Source organism: Auxenochlorella protothecoides, assembly GCF_000733215.1.
Source record: "Auxenochlorella protothecoides strain 0710 unplaced genomic scaffold scaffold47, whole genome shotgun sequence".
Taxonomy (NCBI): Eukaryota; Viridiplantae; Chlorophyta; class Trebouxiophyceae; order Chlorellales; family Chlorellaceae; genus Auxenochlorella; species Auxenochlorella protothecoides.
Window position 1 is genome coordinate 20,733 of NW_011934340.1, and position 22,421 is coordinate 43,153.

Here is a 22,421-nt window from a genome sequence, read left to right on the forward strand (position 1 = left end):
CGGCGGGCCCTGCACCGCCGCGCGCAGCTCGTAGACCAGGGCGCCGGGGGCCAGCAGGGCCGCGGCGGCAGCCAGCTCGGGGCCGGCGCGGCCCAGCAGCACCCGGGTGCCGCCCAGGGCAGAGACCATCGCGGAGAGGGGGGTGCCCTGGGAGGGGCTGTAGGGCCGGGCTGGCACGCCGTGGGCCGCGCCCGCCTCGCGGAGCGCACGGAGGAGGCTAGCCATGCCCGCGATCTGACAGGGATGTTGGTTTTTTTTTTGGGGGGGGGGGGAGGGGGGGAGGAGGGGGGACAGTGGTTCAATATGTGGGGTGGGGTGGGGGTAGCAAAGGCGCAGGTGCAAGGCGTCAGAAGGCCGGAGAAAACTGGAGGTTCTCAGAAAGCGGCAGGGGGCATGCCTGCCGCCAGCCCTCCGGTGCAGTACAAAGTGGTGGTGTGGACGTGGCCCTCCACAGAGTCCGGGTCACGCCCCACCAACACAGCACCCCTCGCCTCGCTCATCTGCCTCCAGCGCACCCCTGGAGAGTCGGCGTCCATGAGCAGGGTGATGGTGCCGTTGGGCGCCGGGGTGGGGATGGCGACGTCGGGGAGGGAGAGGAGCGCTGCGCGGAAGCTGGCGGCATGCTGGGGCGCAGTGAAGGCCCCGAGGGACTGGTGCGAGGCGTTTGCCGGCGGCCTGTGGAGGGTGGTGGTGGGAAGGGGTGGGATGGTGAACTAACGCATTGGCTGTCGATGAAGTTGGGGCTCGGCCAGGGCCGGCTGAACCGCGACCGCCTGCCGCCGCTCCCCGCAGCTGAGGGCCAAGTTGTGATCGGCACACGCGCTCTCCCCGCAGCCCCCCATGCCGTGGCGTGCTGGATCAGGGAACTCCCGCCCAAACAACCACCCACGCTGCCGGCGCTGTAGCACAACCGCTCACCTGAGTGCCACTACATGCTCCAGGCCCAGCCAGAGGCCGGGGGGAAGGCGGGCCAGGTCGTCGAAGAAGAGCAGCGTGGGCAGGGGCCCGGTCCTATCCCGGCCCATCACCATGCTGAGCAGCGCCCACACGCCCGGCGTGTGGGCGGCGGCCCCTCGCTCCAGCCCCGGGATCAACACCGTGGCGGGCGCGGCGGCGGGGCCCTCCGACAGGTGGGACCAGGCGGCGGCCAGGGCCTCTACCCACGTGCCCAGCTTCTCGGCGGTTGCCGGGGTGGGGTGGTCCAGCACCAGGGTCAGGCCGGGGAGCCATGCGGTGGCCAGGTTGCCCACCGCGCGCGCCACCGAGGCGACGGGCAGCTTGATCAGGGGGAGCGAGGGGGAGAAGGGGAAGTCGGTCCGCGTCGAGGCAAGGCACGTGGCATCGCTGGGGTCGTGGATGGCGTAGAAGCGACTGTGGTGGAACCTGCAAGAAGGAAGGAACAGGGATGCCTTGAAACAGGTACCAGCGGTCCACAGCCACCGTGGCCCGAGAGTGGGTGCCTTCAGGATGGGGGGATGTCAAGGGGGTGGTCACGGCATCCTTACAAGAGGTACGAACTCACGGCCCCCCATCCTTCAAAGCAGCGTGGGCATAGGAGGCCAGAGCCCAATCCACCAACCATATGCTGAACGCATGCGCGGCGTTCTGGCGCTCCTCCACCCTGGTCCCAAGCACTACAGATGAGGGGGTGCAGGTGATGGTCTAAAGGCAGGTACAGCGGCCTCTCGTCACCCTCCATGAGCTACTTATCGCTCTAATCCGGGCAAAGACGGTGCCTACATTTGTCTGGCAGCTCTTGTTGGTACCAGGGCAGGGAGTCTCCGCTCTCGGGGGTGCCCTGAGCTTGTGTTGCGACGAGGAGGAAGAAGGCGGCGAGCAGTGCCCGGCTCCGGCCGCTGCTCAATCCCGCCGTCATGATCGGTTCAGAATGTGGGGTAGCTGCTTATAGCAGGAGAATATGTCCCTGGCCAAGTTGAGGAAGCCTGGCCATTTTGTTGGCGTCCAACAGGGTTTCGGAGGGAATGACAGTTCAAGCTCGTCGACGTACCGCGCTCCTCATGAATACATCAGCTGTAGAATTCACATTCTTTGCGATACAATTGCGCGCACTTGGTGTCGATCACCCTCAACCCCGAGCGCGGGTGGGGTCTCAGCTGCTGTCAGACAATTGAACTCCCATCAGATTGCAGGGAAAACCATACCTCGCAAAGCATCACCACATGTATGCGGGCATGACTGCATGTATCGTTTACATTCCAACGTGTCCTTCAACTCTGGACAATGTACAGCTACACTGTGTTCAGTATGCACGAGGGGAATACACGCCAATGCTAACCTCCTGGATGCCGTGGCCACCGTGCCACGACGAGATGTTGCCGTGCAGATTCGAAACCGTACACGTCTGGTGGACAGTGACGTCCATGGTATAGGCTGCATGATCAGGACGTTGCTTAAGGAATACATGTACCCTGCAGTCACGCTTTTTGATTGCATTGTGCGCATGTTGGCAGCCCTGCAGAATGACGTGTGGGCTGCAGCAAACGGAAAAGAGCTGCACAGGAGGGCCCGCTCCAGAGGCAAGCAGCCCTTGGTGCCTCCAAATCTGTACAACGCAGTCAACCCATCACCAATCATCCACACCGATATCTTTGTGGCATCAAGCATGCACGTGTTCACAGTGACCGAATTGCAGCTCAAATGTGAGTGTGATTGAGAAGCGTGGCCTGGGGCCAGGGTCAGGATCAGACCTGGCCCTTCTGGAGGAGGAGAGCACGCCTCATCCGATCCCCTTTGAGGAAGGCACCGAGATGAACCCCTTTGCAGCAACAGGGAGCCAAGTTTTGGCTCGCATGGTACCTGCCCTTGGGTTACAATCATTCGTCTCACCGACAGGCCACCATTTAGGCAAGCTTGCTTCGGCGTTCTTGCACCTGAGGGCCACGTTGTGTGTGAAGATTCACCCACACCCCGACGGGAATCTTGTTACAAAAACAAACTCCGACCAAGCATTGCAAGCTTATTTCGAAGCGCTATAATTCGACGGAATTTACTATTTCATTGTCCCAAGGCATCCGGAGGATTGGTTCGAGAGAGCGCCCCTCCCATGCGGACCGTCGCCAGCACGGTTCATCCTTGTCACAAAGGACCATCCTCTGTGATCGACTTACAGCGAATTACCAAGCAGCTTATCGCGAGATAAGACCACAACGCTGCCCTTGCAGTGTCACATACCTCGGGAAAAGCTGTAGGTGCCCAGTTTGAGGAGGCTGTATGACCGGCATTCGATTTTGGTGGAGCCACGCAAAAGGGCTGAGACATGCATGAAGTGCATCCAAGGTAACAGTAAAGAGGGATTTAAAATGCATGGGCATTAGCCCTCTGAGCTGTAGTGCACACTGCGCAGGAGTCTCATTCTCGTGTACAGGGCTTGATTACCAGACAACACTACCAAGGTGTGTGAAAGTTCCTATTGATGCCCCGAAACGAGTTCTCGCTATGGAGGAACCCATGTGCTATCCTGAAAACTGCGTCATGCAAACAGGATCTCCCAAACAAAGTCTGGAGGTGCCTAGAGACTCAGGATGTCCACGGAGAACCAAACATCAAAGTTTGAAGAGGCGTGTGCTATGTCATCCAAGTATGTGCTGTTGAGTCCTCATCAGTCAAATGTCGTGGACCCGCCCAAGGGGGCTTTGCCACGATGCGGGACTCGATTCCATCTGGGAACTCATTCTAGTCACACCGGCATGGGACATCAGCCTAGCTTCCTGATACTAGATAATTCGTATCGGCAATTTGATTGTCTTTCTTGCATCTAAGCCAGCGGCCCATGAAGTAGCCAGCCGGGGGTCCGTACCACACGTCATCGACCCTCGACAGCAACTTTAGCGCGACAGAGCCCTCATGCATCGCTGGAGATGTCTGGCGGTCTCAGCCTTGGCCTGTGTTGCAGTGCTACAGGTCCAAGCGCAGGCCGCAGAGCACCAGAGCTTCTTGCCTCTGAGGCGACTGGCTGCGACACCTGTTGAGGCTGGTGACCCGGCTGCAGCCAAGGCGCTCGAGACGGTGCCCCCGGAGTGGATCATCACCAACGAGTCCGCGCCGGGAATCCTGGCCCGGACCGCCACTCCCCAGCGAGAGATCCTGTTCACCACCATCAGGCTGGCGCCCGTGAAGTTTGAAGAGCCGCTGGACATGATTGCGAACTTCTGCTACTTTGTCAAAAAGTCCGGGGCATTGCCCCACCTCCTCATCTTCACAACGGACATCCTCACCTGGCACCGGCTGCACAAGCTGGGGTTCCCTGCCTACCTGGATCGCGCCTTCCCTGCCAGGCCCGAGTACATCTTTGGGGAAGCAAGCAGGCCGGCTGGCACCCACAATCGCGTGTTTGATGTGGAGAAGCACTGGTGGGGCTGGAAAATCCTGGAGCAGGACTTCTTCGCCGTCTGTGAGTCGATGCGGGGTCGAAGGGAGAGAAGTGGGGGGGGGGCGCGTGGGTGGTTGTGGGATCGCTGCTATGCATGCTGAGGCATGTACACGCTGGCGGATGGCTGTGTGTGATCCTGCATCTGCCTTACTTGGCGCCCGTGTCTAACCCAGTCCATGCCCTGCACAGACATGGATGCGGATGCGGTGCCACTGAAGGACCCGTTCCTTGCTTTCCAGGACAACCTGTACGATGTCCAGGTGAGATGAATGGCGGGGGACTGCTGGGATGTGGACAGGTGATCACCGAGCACGAGCGTGGCGGCTGGACCGCTCGGGACCCCCTCACACCCATGCCATGTCCCTGCAGGGTCTCTCTGACTGGGATGTGCCACGAATCCCCATCCAAGAGGACGCCCTTGTCCAGAGCTGCGAGCTGTACTACCTCGTCCCAGACAAGGCAGTGGCGTCAGGTGAGCACTGCAGATCGTGTGGGGGCCTGGCTTGTCGATTGGGGACCCCTGCTCCCCGGTCTGTGTTGCCGGCACCCCAGGACGCAGGGGCACGGCACCTTTAGCAGCCTGCCACTTTTGGTGCCCTGCCGTGCACATGGGCTCAGTGCACACCCTGCCCCATGCTTTCACCCCCCGGGGACCGCCCCTGCGCCGGGGCTCCGGACTGCACCTCAAACCCCAATCCCCTTGCTGAGCGCGCCCCCCCCCCCCCACAGGTACCATGCTGCGGGAGCACTGGCACATCCCCGATAAGAAGGTCCAGCTCTTCTCCATCAACCCTTGCCAGAGCACGGGGCTGTGGTACCTGCGCCCCACCCCCCCCGCCGGGGCCTTCATGCTGGCCTTGGTGCACCGCCTGATCCACCCCGCCACCTGGCACCAGTGGGACCAGACGGCCTGGAACGAGGTCATCCTGCCCTTCCTCTGGGGCACGGGCGACTCGGAGCAGCTGGCCTACCGCATCCTCCCCAACGAGAACTACATCAACGTGCGCGCCATCCCCGACCGCGAGAAGGCGGGCCTCCCGCTGGACATCGTCATCCTGCACTCCGGCGGCACCCACGGCCGGAACAAGGCCCTGGCCTACGCGGCGCGCGGCTTCTGGCACCCGGAGCTGGGCAAGGCGCTGGCCGACGTGCCGGGCGGGAAGCTGGCGCACACCCACGCGGCGCGGCCCGCCTGGTCCCACGCGCGCCCGAAGCCACCCGGCGCGGAGGTTCCCGCCCTCCAGCACCTCACCGACTTCCAGTTCACGGCTGTGGTGGCCGTCACCTCCGCCCTCCTCACCGCCGGCCTCATGCTCGCCGTGTTCAGGGTGGCGGGGCGGGGCAGGGCCGGCCGCGCAGCGCGTGCCGGCGGCGCCGCGCCCTGGGGTCTCAAGGCCGGCGGCGAGGCCCTGAGCCCCCACCCCCGGTCAGGCAAGGGCGCGGCAGACCCGTAGCGGGGTGGCTGGTGCCCCTGGCGAGAGCCATGAGAGGCATGGTGTCGTGGACGGATGTCCGGGGGGGCCCAGGTCCACACCCCCAGGACCTGCGCCGACTGCAGTCTGTCGGTGGGTCTCGACGCGGTCCAGCCGCCCTGAAACCATGGGCTCTCGTATTTCATGACTAACAAGCTGGTACAGGCACTCTGTGAAGCCCCTGTGCAATCGCTCCTCCACCATGGACCCCGCCAATCTCAGGGAAGTAGCCATGCGACCGGCTCGTGCCTCTGACCAGCCCCACCCCTGCTGCGATGTGCCTTGCTGTCAGCCGTACGTGCAAGGTGAACATGATGCTTCTGATCCAGTTCAACTGCAAAATGCAATCGATCTGTCAGGCTGACACCTAGAGTTGAAAATTGCCAGTCAAGGTGGGGCGTGATGCACGCGCCAGTCTTTGCCGCGCGGCGAGGCTGCGCTCCCCTTGGCGCTCGCCTGACGACAGGGCGCATGCAGATGTGGGACCCAATCCCCTGCTTGGGAGCCTCGCTTGATGAGCCTCACATACTTGCTCAGAGTCAAAGTGTCTGAAAGATGATACTTCACAACCTTGATGTCGAGTTTCACATTGTGAGGCGCCCGGCGTTCTGAGGGGGGTTGAGACCAAGTGCCCTGTCAGGTGTAGGGGACTTGGGGCCACTTGACCAAATACCGTTGCAGACGATTGAGGCACCACGGTCCCCGCCCTGTGTCCATAAACAGACCCTCGTCCATGCACCCACCAGCAATAAATGTAACAAATCGTCCGACTCCTTGCTTCCGCGTGGATGGGATGCTCCGATGATGCCTCTTCAATGCACCAGTGCCCGAGTGCTCGGCGACTACCCCCCGGATCCGTCCTGTAATCGGCGCTTCCCAGGTAAAGGCGCGCATCCTGACATTACAGGGTCAACGTCTCTCCATTGACCTTTTGCAAATCTTACCTCGAATCGATGCTTCATTACAGCTGCATGTGGTCGAGCTAGCCTCAGATCATCTGCACTCGAATACCCTTGCCTAGAGTTCCTACACCGGCGCCACGGGCGTCCTGACCTCGCCAACAGCGCGACGTCTCCAGCCTCCTCTGGGAGACCATGCGCTCCCGTGCATGTCATCTCCTGCTACTCGGTTGTGCAGGCATCCTGTGGCAGGTGGCGCGGTGTGCGGACGACACAGAGAACAGCCCCGAGCCAACGCGGAAGACAGGGCCGGGGCTTGGCACCGCCCAGCTCCTGGCCCAGGAGGGGCCCACCCCCGTGGACGAGAACTGGGTGATCAGTAATGCCACCGTGGGATCCATCCTGAAACAGAGGGCCACTCCGAGGCGGGAGGTGCTGTTTACCACCATCCGGCTCCCCGCCACCAAGTACGCCGCTGAGCTGGAGATGGTGATGAACTTCTGCCACTTTGTGCAAGAAGCGGGCGCACTCAGTCACCTGATGATTCTCACCACCGACAACATGTCAGTTGGGGGATGGGGGGTAGAGTCCACAGGAGTTCCTGTTTTTGAACGCCGCCAGCTGGAGCTTGTTGGACGGCGCCCACCTGCTATGTACCGGTAGCCAGTTTGCGGCATACCAGTCTTCGAGGCCTGCCTTTCCCGATGCCATCGCAGGACTTGGACGCGACTCCATGACCGGGGCCTGCCCGTGTATTTAGACAAGGCCTTCCCAGAGAGGCCAGAGTATGCCTATGGCGGCGGTAAGGCACATGACTCCCCAAACCGCGTGTTTGATGTCCAAAAGCATTGGTGGGGCTGGAAGATCCTGGAGCAGGACTACCTGGCTGCCTGTGAGTTGGTGGGCTGGAGGGGCACGGAGTGTGCACAGACTGCTTTCCAATTTCTGTATGTCTCGACCCAGTGCCAAGGCTGAAAAGTGCATGGCTGGCGGGTGACTGACAGCATGCTTTCCGCAGCCCCACATCGGCAGATCATTGCCTTCCCTCTGTGGTAAGCCCCATCGTTCACCATTCCCCGAATTTGCAGACATGGACGCGGATGCGATTCCTCTGCAGGATCCTTTCCTTCCTTTTCAGAACACCACCTACGATGTTCAGGTTGGCTGGGGTGTTCAGGCTGCTGACAAGATGCTGGATTCGTTTTGCTTTGGACACGAAGATTAGTGATCCTGTTTTCTTTTTATCCAAAGCGTTCAGAATATGACAATGACCAGTTATGCCAAAGCCGTTTCACCTCTAGCTGGCCATCCGTCCTGCACCCCACCCCAAAACAGGGCCTGTCAGACTGGGACGAGGTGACACCCCAGGACCCAGCAGTGTCGCTCTCGGGGGGCTGCAAGCTGTACTACTGGATCGAGGACCCAGCCGCCCCCACTGGTGGGTCAGCCAGGGCTCTGTTGACCTGTGCTGCTGCCATCAACGCCGGCTGGCAGCAGGTTCATGCACCCCATGCATCCGGGGGAGGGAGCAGCGATGTGGGACCCCATCAACGATTCACTCTCTCGCCTTCCCTCCTTTCCTCACACGCAGGCACCATCCTGCGGGAGTACTGGAACTTCCCGGACCCAGTGGTGAAGACACACGCGCACAACCCCTGCCAGAGCACCGGGGTCTGGTACCTGCGCCCCACCCCTCCGGCCAAGGCCTTCATGCTGGCGATGACGCAGCGCCTCTCCGCGCCGGCCACCCGCCATCAGTGGGACCAGACGGCCTGGAATGAGGTCATCCTGCCCTTCCTGTGGGGCAACGGGGAGGTGGAACCCCTGGCCTACCGCCTGCTGCCCCACGCCCACTACGCCAACGTGGGGGTGGTGGACAAGCGCCGCGCAGCGGGTCTGCCCGTGGACCTGGTCGTCCTGCACAGCGGCTACCTCCACGGCAAAGAGAAGGCAAGGAAAGGTGGGGGGGGGGGTTATTTGATGTTGTTGAGAGGGTAATTTTGGGGAGGGGTGGTGATGGACCGTGACATTAGGCGTCTGCCGGTTTGGATACTGTGTGGGCCACTTTCCCCCAGGAGCATTCACTCTCGGCTGTGGATACTGGGGGGATCATCCACTTCCCTGCTCCCCGCACCACCCCTGCACCGAGGATCCCACCACCACCACCTTCTCTTCCTCTCACCCTCGCTCGCGCAGAAGGAGGCGTACGAGAGGATGGGCTTCTGGTCGCCATCCAATGCGACCAGGAGCAAGGGCACGAGGCTGACGCATGGCCAGGAGGGCGGCGGCGGGGCCAAGGGCGGCGCGGCCGACCTCCCCCGCGCCGCGGACCCGCTGGGCCTGGCGGCAGCCTCTACGGTTAACAACGGGCCCCGCCCAGACCTGGCGCACGGCGCAGCGGCGCTGGGCCTGCTGACCGTGCTGGGCGTGGTGGTCACGCTGGCCTTCACGCGGCGCCGACGCAGCGCTGCGCTGCGCTCCTCGCTGCTGCCCACCAAGACCGGGTACGGCGCCCCGACGCCGAGCAACTTGGGCAGCCCCTCTCGCTCCAACCACATCAACAGGTCGCCGCACATCGCGGCGTACTGAGCGATCTGGAGTGCGGGCGGTACCACCCCGTACTGCTCTGCACCCGCCCCCCTACGAAGAAACCATGTCCTGCCATGTATACCTTCCCTTTTGCACCCAGCGCCATACTTGCTCTTCCTGCTGTCGCCAGCCGTGCTGCTCTCTGTACCCCCCTCCAGGGTCTGCTTCCATCAAGTTTTACACGATAGGAGGGCACTCAGAGAAGGGGCCGCTGGGAGGGGTTCCTTCGCCCCGCCCCTCACCCTGCAGGCAGGCGGGGTTCAGGCGCCCGTGCTCTTGCCCAGCTGTGCCAGCAGCTGGACCACGTTCTGGCTGGTGATGAACACCATGAGCGCGGAGCCCAGACCCAGCAGCGCCAGCAGGGCCCCTCGCCGTGCGGCGCCCAGCTCCGCCCACGCCAGCTTCACGTAGAACAGGGCTGTGGCGGTTGAGCGCGGTAGGGGGAGCGTGAGTCTCCTGTCCGGCGCTTGGCGCCGTGTGGGATGGTCTGGAGGCAGCCTGGGCACATGAAAAAACCATGGCATGCCCAACTCCAGCCTCGGATTCTCCCCCCCTGTCGAGGCCGGGACCCCCCCCCAAAAACCCACTGGGCATGAGGAGGGAGCAGGAGAGGGAGGCCACCCCGCCGACCAGCGACATCACGCAGGCGATGGAGTCCAGGGCCGCGTAGCTGAGCCCCACCGACGCGGCGCAGAGCAGCATGCGCAGCGTGGCCAGCACCGCAGGCCGGAGCTGGCCCTGGGTGGCCACCTTGGAGGGGAACATGCCGATGATCAGGTCCTGGGAGGGGTGAGGAAGGTGGGGAAGGGTCTTACCCAGTACTGGATGTCGTGGGGAGTGTGTTTGTGCTGACATCTGCCAGCACCCGCTCCCAGACCAGCAGGCGTGGAGCAGGGGCTTCCTGGCGGCTTCTGATGCAGCCGCCAGGGAGCTCGTCCCATCTCATCATGATCTGGGGAGATGCTCCCCCCTTGGTCGACGACTCGCTCGACGCACAGGCGTGCAGCACCAAAGGGAGCGTGGCAGCACCGGGGTCCAACCCCTTTCCACACTTGCCATCTCCTCGTGGCACAATCAAACGCCCCCCCCCCTCACACAAACCACACGTGCCTGTAGCACCAGGACGAGGGCCGGGTACTTGGTGCTGCAGTTGACCAGCAGGAGGCAGGCCAGGAGCTTGTCCATGGCGGTGTCGGTCCAGGGCCCCGCCCGCGAGATGTCGGTGGTGATGAGGGCGGAGGTGGTGCTGCCGTAGTACCAGTACCCCATCGCCCCGACCGTGCCGTACAGCAGTGCCATGACGCAGAAGGCGGCGGTGAGCAGGGCCGGGAAGCGGGAGGGGGCGGCCATGCCGGCGCGCAGCGCGGGCAGCGTGCTGTGCCCGGACAGGGAAACCGCGAAGATGCCGACAGCCTGGGGCAGCGTCCAGCGCGCCAGTGCGTGCCCCGGGGGCGGCTGAGAGGGGAGGGATCATTGGGGGGTTGGGTTAGGGCCGGGGGTGCTGGAGCGGGAAGGGCGTTTGGTGCGCCAGGTTGCAAAGGGGGGGAGAGGAGGGAGGGCACAACTGGGAAAGAGACACATGCGCAAATGACATGCAAGCCATACGGCCCCACGTCGGCGCGTGAACCCCCCGCCAGCCCCGGTCTCAACCCTCCAGCCAACCACCTGCGGCAGATCGTCTCGGGAGGGGTCCAGGACCAGGAGGGAGTAGACCACCGTCACCACGATGCACACGCTCAGCATGCCCAGCTTGGAAAGGATGGCCAGCCGGCTGAAGCCCCCCACGCTCAGCATGGGCACCAGCCAGAGGAGGCTGAGCGCGACGGCGGTGTGGACAGGGCTCAGGGCCAGGAGGCCTGGGTGGGGGCAAAGAGGCTAGGGTGAGGGCTCACGTATGCTTTGTGGGTGGTGGGAGGGGTTGCGCATGCAGGAAGAATCGGCGCCATGCATCGCCGGGCCGACTCGCCCTGATCCGCACGCACCATGGTTGTCCAGGAGGATGAGGAGCTGCTGCCAGGTCACCAGGAGGGCCATGCACGCCCCTGCACAACAATCGGACTGGCGGAGGTGTTAGAAAGCGGGGTAGAAAGGTCATGAGGTTTAGGCGTGTGTTGCTTAAGTCACCCATCACAATTGGAATGGAGAGATTCCATGGGGACTTGACATTCTTCCTCGGACCCATTCATGCAGGAGTACACCAGACCAAGCAGCACAAGGGATGCCTTGTAGAGAACTCACCTCCAAAAAGCTCCAGGAAAGCCACGACCGCCACCACCTTGCGGCCATGGATCCCCAGAGCATGTTTTCCTTCATGGTGAAGGGTGATGGGGGGTGATCACATTGCAGGGTCAGGCACAGAATCTTGGAGCTGTACGTTGAGACGAGGGCACTGCCAGACCGTTCCTGGCTACAGATGCACCACCTGGATGCGTCCTTTGATCCCTCCCAGGCAACACGCAGGAATGCGCAGGGGTGTTCTTCTGCCTCCCTTGTGCACAATGCCGCTCACACCCTCGTCCCTCACATTATCCCCTCACCAAGCTGCGGAAAGGACCGCGGAGCATCAACAGGCAGATACTGGAATGCAGCAACTATCAGGTGCCCTGATAGACAGAAGAGGGAGGAGAGCAGGAGCAAGGCCACACCAGCAATGTAGCCGCCAGCCCGGTAAGCGTAGGGCGTGGAGAGGAGGCCCAGCCCCACGAAAATGTTGATCTGGTTGCAGAGTACAGGAGTCTTGTCAGTATCTGCCCCACGATCCGTCACTGCACATGACGCGCGTAACCCTCCAGGCTTCTCACCACATTGAAAAGGGTCTGAGTAAAGGTCGCGCCCTCCCTCACTGGCTCCAGGTCCGGGATGCTGCCGCTCACGGAGGTCAGCAAGGGAATGGTGACCTCATCCATCCTTCAGAGAATGTGTTTCTATACTCCAGGGATGGTCACGCCCTTCTGCACAGCTAGAGCTGCACTTTGCTCGCCGTGGTGTTCGGCACTGCAAAGCCCCCGCGGGCACCCGCTCTCATTCAACTCGGTGTAACATGAAGAGAGGTTCTTTTACTTTCTCCAATGAAGCAAAAGGAATGAGGTGGAATTGGATGTTTGCTCAGGGCACTGCGGATGTTGTCGTAACCGGGGATTCGTCGCATGCCGCCGATCCGACACCCTGCTGACTGGGGCATGGTTAGTTTCTCCTCCTGCCTGATATATGGGACGGGGAGCCCTAGAGCGCAGCGATTAATTGTTGTATGTTTCCCATAACAAAAACATCCTTCCTCCTTCTCTTTTCCAGCATTATATCATTCGCAACCCGTCTCAACCCAGCAAGATTCATATTGAGGCTTTGATGACGTGAAGGCCTCCGCATGGCACCCGTGAACACGCCTAATGCACAGACGCTCAAGCTAAGACCCTCGACTTTATATCCATATTCTTCTTGAACCAAGCAAACATTATGATAATGCTTCGCAAGTAGGGCAGGCAAATAGTCAGTGTCCACTCCTCAGCAAGGCGGAACCAGCACAAGGTGTCCTCGCCATGCTGTCAACCGTGAGGTCGTCACTGAAGGAGACGTTTCATGATTCGTTGGCATCGCATTCCCCGACCCCTTCCGCGGGTGAGCACGAGATGTGGGCTGGTGGGTGGGCTGCACGGTGACAGTTTCTGCTGAACCATGGGTCCTCGGACCCTCCCGCAATTGGCCAGCTGGCATGCCGCTCCACGGCTCCCTTCCCCTTGCAGAAAGGCTGGTGCACACGCTGGGAGTGAACCACGAGTATCCACTGCACAAGTGGGTAGGGTCGCCGGTGCTGGCGTCGCGGCAGTGTGGCCTGTGACCGCTATTTTGGTCCTACCAGCACTGGAGCCATGCAGCTGCCACATGCAGCAACCCCTGCTCACCCTCCCTCAAACCCAATGACGACACAGGGCTGTATTTGATGGGGACTTGCACGCCGTGCGCCGCCTCTTGAAAGGAGTCGACCCACCCTTGGTCCAGTCATTGGATGCCCATGGCAACACTGTGTGTGGCGCAGAGAAGAACGGGGAGGGGGGGGATAGAGGGTGCTGTGCGCCCAGAAAGCACCCGACGGATCCCTGCCTGTGGTCCTGCACCCGTACCCGCCAAATCACCGCATTCGCTCCTCTCCCCTTGGCTCGCTCAGCCCCTGCACCTGGCCGTCATCCGGGGAAAGCGCGAGATTGTGGAGGCCTTGCTGGAGGCTGGGGCCTCGGTGGGCGCCAAGAACATAGCGCGCTGGAATGCTCTGGATGAGGCCATTGCCTTGGGCAATGGGGAGCTGGTGCACCTGCTCTTCCTGCAGCTGCGGAAGGAGTGGAAGCAAGAGAAAGCCCAGAAGAAGGAGCGGCTCCTGGAGGTCTTGAAGGAGCTCCCCGATTTCAGCATGAAGGTGGTTGGCTGGTGGGAGTTTGACATATTGGAGCCCGGAAGAGCCCTGGCTCAGATGAGCAGGATAGTGTTTGGCGGGGCTAGGAGTTGCGGGCGAAGGTGCCCTTGTCTTTGTAGCATGCATGGCTGCTTGGCGTGGGCTGCAGTCCCGGACGGTGAGCCTCAGCTTCCCAAGGCTCCACATCCGGGATCACCCCAGGACCCAGCTTGCACCTCACACCCTCGCCTCCTGCGCACTGTCGGAGTGCTGCCCTCCTTGCACCCGTGCTTGGCACGGAGTCCTTCAAGATTCACACACACACAAGTACCCCCCTCCCTCGCAGCTGAAATGGGACCTGGGTTCTGGCATGTTTGGCGTCATCCTGCGCCAGTTTGCGCCGGACGACACCTACACCATCACCAAGCTGGGCAGCCGGCTGCGCATCGATGGCAGCCTGATGGGGCTGGACCGTGGGGCCGGGGGCGTGCTGCCGCGCTGGAGGCGGGGCGCCTTCTCCCTCCTCATCGACGCGGAGCCCAGCCCGGCGCCGGTAAGGCCCCAGCGGTGATGGGGTGGTGTGCACGCGCACGTGCATTGACATGCGCGTGGGGTCCGAAACTGAGGGCTGGTGTGCCCTGTCCGAGGTCAGCTCAGTGCCGCGCATGCAGGGGCCTTTAGCGTCAGTGCAGGCACAGGCACAGGGCCTGTGGGATCTCCCCCCCTCTCCATACACCCAGCCGCCCGCGCCCGCGCAGACCTTCTTCGCCAACCACGAGAAGGCGCGGTACGTGGACCTCTACAAGGAGCGCAAGGAAAGGAGGAAGAACGTGGACCGCGAGGTGGCGCTGCTCATGGACCACGGTGGTGAAAAGGTGAAGATGAGGACGACGGCGTCCGACTTCAGGCCGGTCAAGACCTGGCTGCAGCGGCCTGCCACTGCCGTGGTGGATGGGTGGGACACGCAGGTCAGGGGCTTGGATGGGGTACAGGAGGGGTTGGGGATGGAGGATGGAGGGGGCATGTGTGTGTGTGTGTGTGTGAGGGGGGAATTGCACGTGACGTGCAAAGGCAAGCCTGCGCCAGCTGCGCCATGGTGCCTTGAGTCAGAGTCTGCGTCGCCCTGCACTTGTGGGGAAAGAAAACAGACCCAGACACCCAAGGATCCAGCTGCTCTGGCACTCAATCCCTGCAACAATCCACAGCTGGGGGCCGACATGCTGTTTGTTTTCTGGCTTGCATCCATACTCATCGACGTGCCCCCCTGTATGACCAGTATAGCTCTTGCGCCTCTTCACCAGCCGCACACGCGCTTCGCGGGCCCTCCACTCACAAGCACTCGCACACTCCTGCGCAGGTGTTTGAGTGGACGGGGAAGATGGCGGCGGTGTCGCGGCAAAAGGCTGCCGTCGAGATACCCGGGGCCAGCACCTTTGAGGCCTACCTGGCAATGGCCATGCCAGACGATGTCGTTGCGGAGACAGAGCTGGACCCCAGCTCCAAGCCGGAGAAGTCTCGGGTCTGGTTCAAACGAGCTGCGAGGGTGAGGTACTGGGGCGGCCGCATGGGGGTATGCTGGGACATGCTTCCGAGATTGCAGGGGGGCATGCTGTTTGCCAGCCACAGGAGCCCTCTGGGTATGTTTCCGTTAGCGCTCGTGGGTGCGTGCACTGCCGCAGTGACTTGCCGATGCCTTCCAGAACAGAACCTCCCCTCGGCTGCCGCTCCCCAGGCTCGTGGCGAGGAGGCCGGCTCACTGCCGGCTGGAGAGGCGAAGCTGCGCGAGATCACCACCCAGTGTTGGATGGCAAAGGTATGTCTTTAGAACGAAGTGGGAGTTGGACATCATGATGCAGGGGCGGCCCGGCAGCCTGTCATCACTGTGGATGGCCTGCGAACAATGCAGCACCCGGTATCTTGACCGCACGGCGCTCTCTTATGCACACCAATCATCGCTAACAGGACTTCCCGCTGACGCTGCGGCAACTGCTGCCGCTGCTGGAGGCGCTGGGCGAGGCCAACCAGCACGTGGAGAGGGCTGCAGAGTTCATGCACCGCTGGTCGGACCAAAACTTGTTCCCCGTCAAGGTCCAGGTAGGCCCGAGGGTGAGCCAGAGGGGAGGGACTCTTCATCTCCCAACAAAAGTGACCTACACCCCCTTGCGGGGTTCACTCTGCAGCCTGTCATTACTGCAGCAGGAGCAGCACTGACTGTACCTTTGGCAAGGAGACCATCGCGCACGACTCGCGCAGATTCGGTTGTTGCTGGCCTTCTCAACCCGCCCACCATTCTCAAATTCTGCTTCACAGATCCCGCTCATGTGGACTGTGTACCTCAGCATGCGCTTCAAGCAGTTTGAGCTGCTGGGAGCCGACCATCCAGCCCGGAATGCGGGCTATTTTCAGGTGAGAAGCCAGGCGGAATGTGCAGAATGTGACGTTGACCCCGAGCAACCCTGTGGTACTTCACGAATTCCAAGCATGCGGGCATGTCTGCGCACAGGTGCCGGCAGGGTACAAGGAAGTGACTGTGGCCGAGATTAAGGAGGCGCGAGAGAGTGAGAATCTGGAGGTGTGATTTGGAGAGGACGACTCCAAGAAATCCCTCGGATACGCAGACGTTGGGGAGCTCGACATGTGCTGCCTCAGTGTGACCGTTGTCATTGCAACTAACAGTCTCGATGGCACGAGCTGTGATCAGATTGTAGAGATAAATTAATACGATTGAGCAACGTTTCTTGAATGCCGAAGGCCCCTGGTCGAACGTTGGTCCGCAGGCGCGGCCCCGTGTGCAGCAACCCCCGGGGTCCGACGCTTCCGGGGGGAGATTGCTTTTGCGGCAGCAGCGTGTCTCGACCCCCACATACCGCCGACAGCCAGGGTTCACTGCACTTCAATGTCGGATAATGAATGTATAGTAGATTGCGCTCATTATGGCTTTTATGCGGTCCGGGGAATCGGTTATTACGCACGGTAACTCCGCACCCCTCGCCTTCTCCTTGCCTTCCCCGTCGGGGTTGGACCTTCCCTACCCCATGTCCTTTCCCTTCAACGCAATGCCTCCCTATCCTGTCAATGATATAACGGAGTATGGAATGGCGGGGTACCACCCCGATCTCCAAGCCGTGCTGGCGATGCAGGGGGCTGCGGCAATGGCTAATTGGCCCGCCCCAACCGGCGACCAACTGCTGGCCATGAGCCAGTTCCTCGCGGGTCCCAGGCTGCCCAACGCTGGCTCGAGTCGATCAAAGAAAAATGGACACGTGCCGGGGCCGGCGAGCAACCCACTGTACAAGGTGCGGGTCTGATGGTTTGGGGTTCGGGCAGCGCCCGCGGACCCGGTAGCGTGACGCACCTCAACGCCGACATCTTTTCTCCCCGCCCCTCCACCTCCCCGCCTTTACCCTATCATCCCACAGACTGAGCTTTGTAGAAGCTGGGAGGAGACTGGCTCGTGTCGGTACGGTTTCAAATGTCAGGTGACATTCCTCGGCCGTACTGCACCCCTGGGTCTGAACACGCCGGGGCATAAGGGACCCTTGAGAACGCGACACCTCGATGTCCTCTCAACATGCCCGTTCCACCCTCACCGCAGTTTGCCCATGGTCGCGGCGAGCTCCGTACGGTGCAGCGCCATCGCAAGTACAAGGTGGGACCCCAGGGGTGTGGCAGGCCACGTCGCTGATGAGGGTCCCTGCCTCCTGTCTGTGACACACATTCCCTCCCACTATGCTGCTGACTCCTTGTATGGACGCTCATCGCCTGAGAGGCATATGTCTGGACCATTTCGAGCATCCTCGGCGCCCACATTGATGTCTTCCCACAAACCCCTTTCCCCCCACCTCTCCCCGTCAGACTGAGGCATGCCGCAGCTATGCCGCCACCGGCCACTGCCCCTACGGCTCACGCTGCCGCTTCATCCACAAGTACGACGGCCCCCCCAGCACCGCCGGGGCAGGGACCATGTCTGCCGCCGTGGCGACGGCCGCCGCGGCCGCCGCCGCCGCGGCCGAGAAGGGCGGCCCCCCCGCCCGCCGCTCGCCACCCTCCTCGCCCAACGCGCCCGCGGCCCTGGCCTCCCTCCTAAACTCGCTGACCCTGACGGATCTGGGCGGCGGCGGCGCGAGTGTGCTGGGCAGCGGGCCCCTGCCCTCCCTGTCCTCCCCCTCCACTGAGCCCCCGCGGCAGCCTGAGCTTCGGGGAGCCGGGCCTCCGCTCGCTCCCCCCCGATGCCCCGGAGCTGGGCCTGGGGACGGGCCCGAGGTATGCCGCCGCCGCGGCGCCCTCCCCCCCGCCCCGGCCCCGGCCCCGGCGCCCGTCCACCGCCCCAGCGGCCAGCCGCAGACCGCCCGCTCGTCCCTGCCCATCCTGGGCCAGGAACCCACCGGGGGGCCCCAGCCCCCACACGCCCTGGGCCTGGCCTCGGCGCCAGGCACCCCCACGGGCGCGCACCTGGCAACGCGCGCCGTGCGCAGGCAGGGGTCCGAGTGCGACGAGGCCAGCCGCAGGCTGCCCATCTTTGCGCGCCTGGCCAAGGAGCAATGAGGGCCGATGGCCGGACGTGTCGATGGGCCGAGGCATGCGGGCGGGGCCGCCGCTCGTTCGTGCCTGACGGGAAGGAACGGAGCGTGTGTGTGTGGGTGGGGGGGGGGGAGGAGAGCCTTTTGCTCCCGAGAACCGACCGTCAGTTGACCCAGCGATCGCCTTCTCATTGTGCCCCTCCCTGGTCGCCCCCTCCTGTGTTGTCGGGAGCCACTCAGCCCGCCCCCACCCCTACGATCTCTCCCTGATACTCCCATTTTTCTTGCCAGATGTGCAGCCATGAGTCAGTGGCGCCATCCCTGCATGAACCCTAACCCCCTGCACAAGGCCCCAACCCCCCTCACAGCAATCCCCGGTCGTTCAGAGTGTTGCGTCAGGTCTTGGTGCCTGAGCCCCTGATGCCCTGTTCTGAGATGCTCAGTTTCCAGAAGGAATCGATCGCCCTTCCTTGCAACCCCACTTCCCCTCGAACACCCTGCACATGGGCAGATGCGCTTGACGCCCCACTTCCCACAAAAGTTACTGCCTCCATTCTTGCAGCCTCCTATTTTCGAGGATCTGCCCTCTTCGTAGGGTCCCTGATTTTTCAATCCCATAAAAGGGAGCCTTGAATGTCCCAACCGACCCCGGGCATCGAACAGTGTCCAAGGCTGTCCCCACTCTCTGCCTTTGCCAAGACTCGAGTATGCTCCATGAACTCCAAGAAACCCTCCTCTACCCTGTCTTTCTTACAACACACTCCCTAGCCGCCCTCTCCGTACTGTGCATCTCTGTGGTTCCCATGCGTGGCAGGGCCTGGCTTGCCTCAGATGAGGCTGCAGGCCCCCATGAACAGCCAAGGCCGCTGGGGTCCCTTCATCTACCCTTGTAAACAGATATGTCGAGCACACCGGTGGCTATGGCAATGCCCAGGATGAGGAAGGGGGCCACGATGACGAGGCCAAAGATGAGGGCAAGGGGATCCTGGAAGGAGGGTGGAGGGGCTAGCGCAGCCTTGGTTGGTCTGTACGAGAGCCCCATGCATCGCAGAGGTGGCTGGACGGGATGGAGGGATGCTCACCTTGGCAGGATTCTGGCCCTTGGACTCGGCAGCGCTCTTCCAGTACCTGAAAGGGATGGAGCATGGTAGTCCAGGATCAGCACTTCCGGCTCATGCCTCGGCACTGAGTGCTCCTCCCCTGCACACCTCAACTCAGCACAACTCCTCAGCGCATGCAACAACATTGGTTGTCTGAGAGCACAGCAGTGACCCTGTCACACCAACGTACTCATCCGGCTCGTTGTCACGCGTGATGGCCTTGCCTTCATCATCTGGACCTACAGCAAGTGAACGGCTTGATTGGAGATCATCATGAAAGGGAAGATCGCATGACCACCTGTCATTGCTCCGAAGGTCCCCCCTCATGCGCATGCGCAGGTTGGTCGCACCTCCCAGAGCCGCGGGGCGCGTTGCCGGCCTTCTGCATGTCCTGTGCACGCTGGAAGACTGAATGCCTAAGGGTCGACATGGGGAGGGGGGAGGGCAGGGCAGGCAGCAGCCACCTGTCCTGACGCCAAGGCCTCCAAGTCTCGAGGAGTGTATGCTCATCATTTTACAGGATGCCTGAGTGTCACAGGGGACTGCCATGAGACACTGCTTAGAAACAGGACGACATGGAATCCCCGCAGTATCGAGTGCGGTACCAGGGTGTCAACTCGACGGGAGCCTCGCATCGATACGAACAGCTTGACACCGCACCACTAACATTGTTACTCCGGATACTCCTACATGCTGTAGTTCAATTATTCGAAAGAGCTACCTGGTCGAGGGGCTGCACCTCTTCTCGTTGTGGGCGCCATGGCGACTCCAGTGGTGGAATCGCTGTTCATCACCTTGAAGCGCGGCATGGCAGGCGTGCGGCATCAACACGTGAGGATTGTGAAGGCTATCGGCCTGACATATCGGCAGCAGACTGTGGAGAGGACAAACACGCCAGCCATGCGAGGGGCCGTCGCCAAGGTGTGAGATGGAAGGGGTTGCGTGCACATACTATTTGTCCAGCGGTATGGAACTTATTAGGGAATTATGTCACTCAGACAACCACCTAGCCCTATGTTGTTCAGATCCCCCACCTCCTGACTCTGGAGACCAACCTACAACGAGCTGCGCGGCTTGCTGCTCAGGCAGAGGCGAGAAAACTCAGACCTCCTGTGATTGTTAAGCATGCTTGAATACTTGTGAGGCACTATCCTTGATCGTATTCTCCTTCCCAGTGGCTACTCAAACGAACCGCGTACTTCTTTGAACTTGATGAACAAGGGGACCAGAGGCAAGCAGGGGCTTCATGACTGCTAAGGTGTATGCACACCGATGTCACAGGGATGGAATGCACGGGCAGTCACAAGCCCCTCCAGGCTAAGCTTGCGCCTACTTGACTTCACTATATTGGGCGAGCTCGGCAATGATTCGCTGGATGTCGTTGCCGGAGAATCGTGACTCATCCTGCACATGGAAATTCATGGCAAGGATTGGGATGACTGCCAGGAAGGGGCGGTCCTGGCATTGAATGGACTCCCTAGGAAGGACTGTTTTGGCCATGCAGAACCTCTCAACACAGCCGTGCATAGTATTTGGATCCATCCCAACTGCTCAGCCAACTCGATGTCAGCAGTACACAATTACGTACATCTAGGGAGGGGATGAGCTTGAACACCTCATCGGGGGTCATGGGTTGTAGGTTGGTCATCAGGCCCAGCTCCTGCTCAGTGAAGTGATGCTGTGCTAGCAGCCTGTACACCGTGGCAAAGTTCAGAAGATGGGTGAGTAATCCTCTGGAGCAAGACTCTGTAGGCAAAGGACCTGAAGAGAGTGGCAAGATTGCACAGGAAAAGCTTGCTCTAGTCTCCCTTCACCCCACTCCCGCAACCCCTCACTCACTCTCTCATCTTCTGGAGAGCATCCTTGTTTCGACTCGTACAGAAGTGTTTCGCATACTCCATGGACTTCTCCATGAGAGCATTGGTCTGGTATTCCGGGTCTCTTTGCCGCATGTGCTCGAGGTACTTTTCAAACACCAGGTTCACTTCCGAGATGTTCAGGATCTTAGCATCCTTGAACACTGCAGCAATTGAATCGAAGGGAGTGAGATTGTATGCAGCATTGCTTCACGAGAAGCAAAGTGTACGCGCCGTGCAGCGCTGCTCACCAGCACTGTCGGTCGAGTTGTCGTCCGCCATCCCGTGCGTGGTAGCCTGGCAGTTTCCAAAAAGGACCTCCACTGAAGATTTACAATATCTAACTTCTTATCGGATTGAATAGGAAATCGGTACCAACGGGACGACTGACCGCGAAATGTGAGATTGGTTTCAACAAACTCTGCTACTTGTTTGTCACAGCACGGGGAGCACAAGTGGCCCTACGTGTGAGTAGCCACGAGTCCCTCCTCTAATACGTCAAAATCCAGGACAGGAGAAAGAGTTCAGTTTGTTGGTGCAAGGTCTGTTGATCTGCACTCAAAGCTACTCCCTTCTTCTTCATGTTGTGTATAACTCCCACCAGCCCCCGCAGAGCCTCCATGCACACCAGCGCAGCCGTCTCACCTGCCAAGCTCCCACCTCCAATACTTGCGCATTGATCGTTCCCTGCTAGAGATCACAAATGTCAAGTGTATGATCCCGGTAATCCTCAGGGTGGAGTCAACGACCAAGGTAGACAGCATTTCAGTGCAAGCATCTGGGCCCATGTGCGTCACGTGTCCCAACATCTCCGATAACCAATGCCCTTCACAGCCGACGACAAAGTGCCGCGGAATACTATCGCATGCAAGACACACGAAATTGATCCACGGGATGTCCAGGCGGCTCATCTCTCCATGCTAGCTCGGTTACTCCACGTCTGCCGGCCAGCACTGATCAGATCGCCACTTCCTTGGAATCCTAGCCATCCATCACTAATGTACGATGCAGCGGGTGGGTTCGTTATGAATTTGTCTCCAAAGGACATCCCGCTGCACCTCACTACTGTCACCACTGGACTTCACCCCAGGCCGTCCCGACGGGGCAGAAACGTCACAGCTTCAGCAGATGCCAAGAATGCGCCGCACAACATGGCCACATCCGACACACCGAAACGCCCGGAGCCCGAGCCGGAAGAGGCACCGGTGAGA

The 22,421-nt window shown here is 61.2% G+C and overlaps 9 protein-coding genes across 9 annotated transcripts in view; 4 read left to right on the plus strand and 5 right to left on the minus strand.

The window, feature by feature from the left end:
- F751_4123 (hypothetical protein) overlaps window positions 1-1,876 on the minus strand; it is a gene marked incomplete at both ends in the record, with an annotated part of 3,221 nt that extends 1,345 nt beyond the window's left edge. The window contains 5 exons of the mRNA XM_011402225.1: window positions 103-234; window positions 516-675; window positions 919-1,371; window positions 1,523-1,634; window positions 1,741-1,876. Of these exons, the coding sequence (XP_011400527.1) occupies window positions 103-234; window positions 516-675; window positions 919-1,371; window positions 1,523-1,634; window positions 1,741-1,876 (993 nt within the window). The remainder of the gene's footprint in view (window positions 1-102; window positions 235-515; window positions 676-918; window positions 1,372-1,522; window positions 1,635-1,740) is intronic.
- A 1,988-nt stretch (window positions 1,877-3,864) lies between these two features.
- Window positions 3,865-5,844, plus strand: F751_4124 (hypothetical protein; the record flags this gene model as incomplete). Its single annotated transcript, XM_011402226.1, has 4 exons — window positions 3,865-4,411; window positions 4,580-4,650; window positions 4,760-4,862; window positions 5,120-5,844. 4 exons carry the CDS (start codon window positions 3,865-3,867, stop codon window positions 5,842-5,844), a joined length of 1,446 nt encoding a protein of 481 aa, XP_011400528.1.
- A 1,112-nt stretch (window positions 5,845-6,956) lies between these two features.
- On the plus strand, window positions 6,957-9,350 carry F751_4125 (hypothetical protein; the record flags this gene model as incomplete). The annotated part of the gene is made up of 6 exons (XM_011402227.1): window positions 6,957-7,324; window positions 7,478-7,653; window positions 7,850-7,920; window positions 8,097-8,199; window positions 8,353-8,721; window positions 9,142-9,350. The coding sequence occupies 6 exons, from the start codon at window positions 6,957-6,959 to the stop codon at window positions 9,348-9,350; spliced, it is 1,296 nt and encodes a 431-aa protein (XP_011400529.1).
- A 260-nt stretch (window positions 9,351-9,610) lies between these two features.
- On the minus strand, window positions 9,611-12,256 carry F751_4126 (Vacuolar amino acid transporter 1; the record flags this gene model as incomplete). Its single annotated transcript, XM_011402228.1, has 8 exons — window positions 9,611-9,768; window positions 9,938-10,130; window positions 10,452-10,805; window positions 11,016-11,206; window positions 11,333-11,392; window positions 11,589-11,657; window positions 11,888-12,065; window positions 12,152-12,256. 8 exons carry the CDS (start codon window positions 12,254-12,256, stop codon window positions 9,611-9,613), a joined length of 1,308 nt encoding a protein of 435 aa, XP_011400530.1.
- An 803-nt stretch (window positions 12,257-13,059) lies between these two features.
- On the plus strand, window positions 13,060-18,279 carry F751_4127 (Ankyrin repeat domain-containing protein 13C; the record flags this gene model as incomplete). Its single annotated transcript, XM_011402229.1, has 12 exons — window positions 13,060-13,143; window positions 13,513-13,761; window positions 14,081-14,287; window positions 14,493-14,702; window positions 15,092-15,277; window positions 15,467-15,547; window positions 15,697-15,828; window positions 16,045-16,140; window positions 16,238-16,306; window positions 17,330-17,383; window positions 17,590-17,709; window positions 18,073-18,279. 12 exons carry the CDS (start codon window positions 13,060-13,062, stop codon window positions 18,277-18,279), a joined length of 1,695 nt encoding a protein of 564 aa, XP_011400531.1.
- Window positions 14,048-14,401, minus strand: F751_4128 (hypothetical protein; the record flags this gene model as incomplete). The annotated part of the gene is made up of 1 exon (XM_011402230.1): window positions 14,048-14,401. The coding sequence occupies one exon, from the start codon at window positions 14,399-14,401 to the stop codon at window positions 14,048-14,050; it is 354 nt and encodes a 117-aa protein (XP_011400532.1).
- Window positions 18,280-19,131: 852 nt separating the features above from the next.
- F751_4129 (hypothetical protein) lies at window positions 19,132-19,784 on the minus strand (the record flags this gene model as incomplete). Its single annotated transcript, XM_011402231.1, has 3 exons — window positions 19,132-19,239; window positions 19,337-19,382; window positions 19,705-19,784. The coding sequence occupies 3 exons, from the start codon at window positions 19,782-19,784 to the stop codon at window positions 19,132-19,134; spliced, it is 234 nt and encodes a 77-aa protein (XP_011400533.1).
- A 329-nt stretch (window positions 19,785-20,113) lies between these two features.
- F751_4130 (50S ribosomal protein L30) lies at window positions 20,114-20,487 on the plus strand (the record flags this gene model as incomplete). The annotated part of the gene is made up of 2 exons (XM_011402232.1): window positions 20,114-20,275; window positions 20,380-20,487. The coding sequence occupies 2 exons, from the start codon at window positions 20,114-20,116 to the stop codon at window positions 20,485-20,487; spliced, it is 270 nt and encodes an 89-aa protein (XP_011400534.1).
- Window positions 20,488-20,683: 196 nt separating this feature from the next.
- Window positions 20,684-21,492, minus strand: F751_4131 (DNA-directed RNA polymerase II 16 kDa polypeptide; the record flags this gene model as incomplete). Its single annotated transcript, XM_011402233.1, has 4 exons — window positions 20,684-20,812; window positions 20,943-21,045; window positions 21,194-21,374; window positions 21,462-21,492. The coding sequence occupies 4 exons, from the start codon at window positions 21,490-21,492 to the stop codon at window positions 20,684-20,686; spliced, it is 444 nt and encodes a 147-aa protein (XP_011400535.1).
- Window positions 21,493-22,421: the final 929 nt, after the last annotated feature.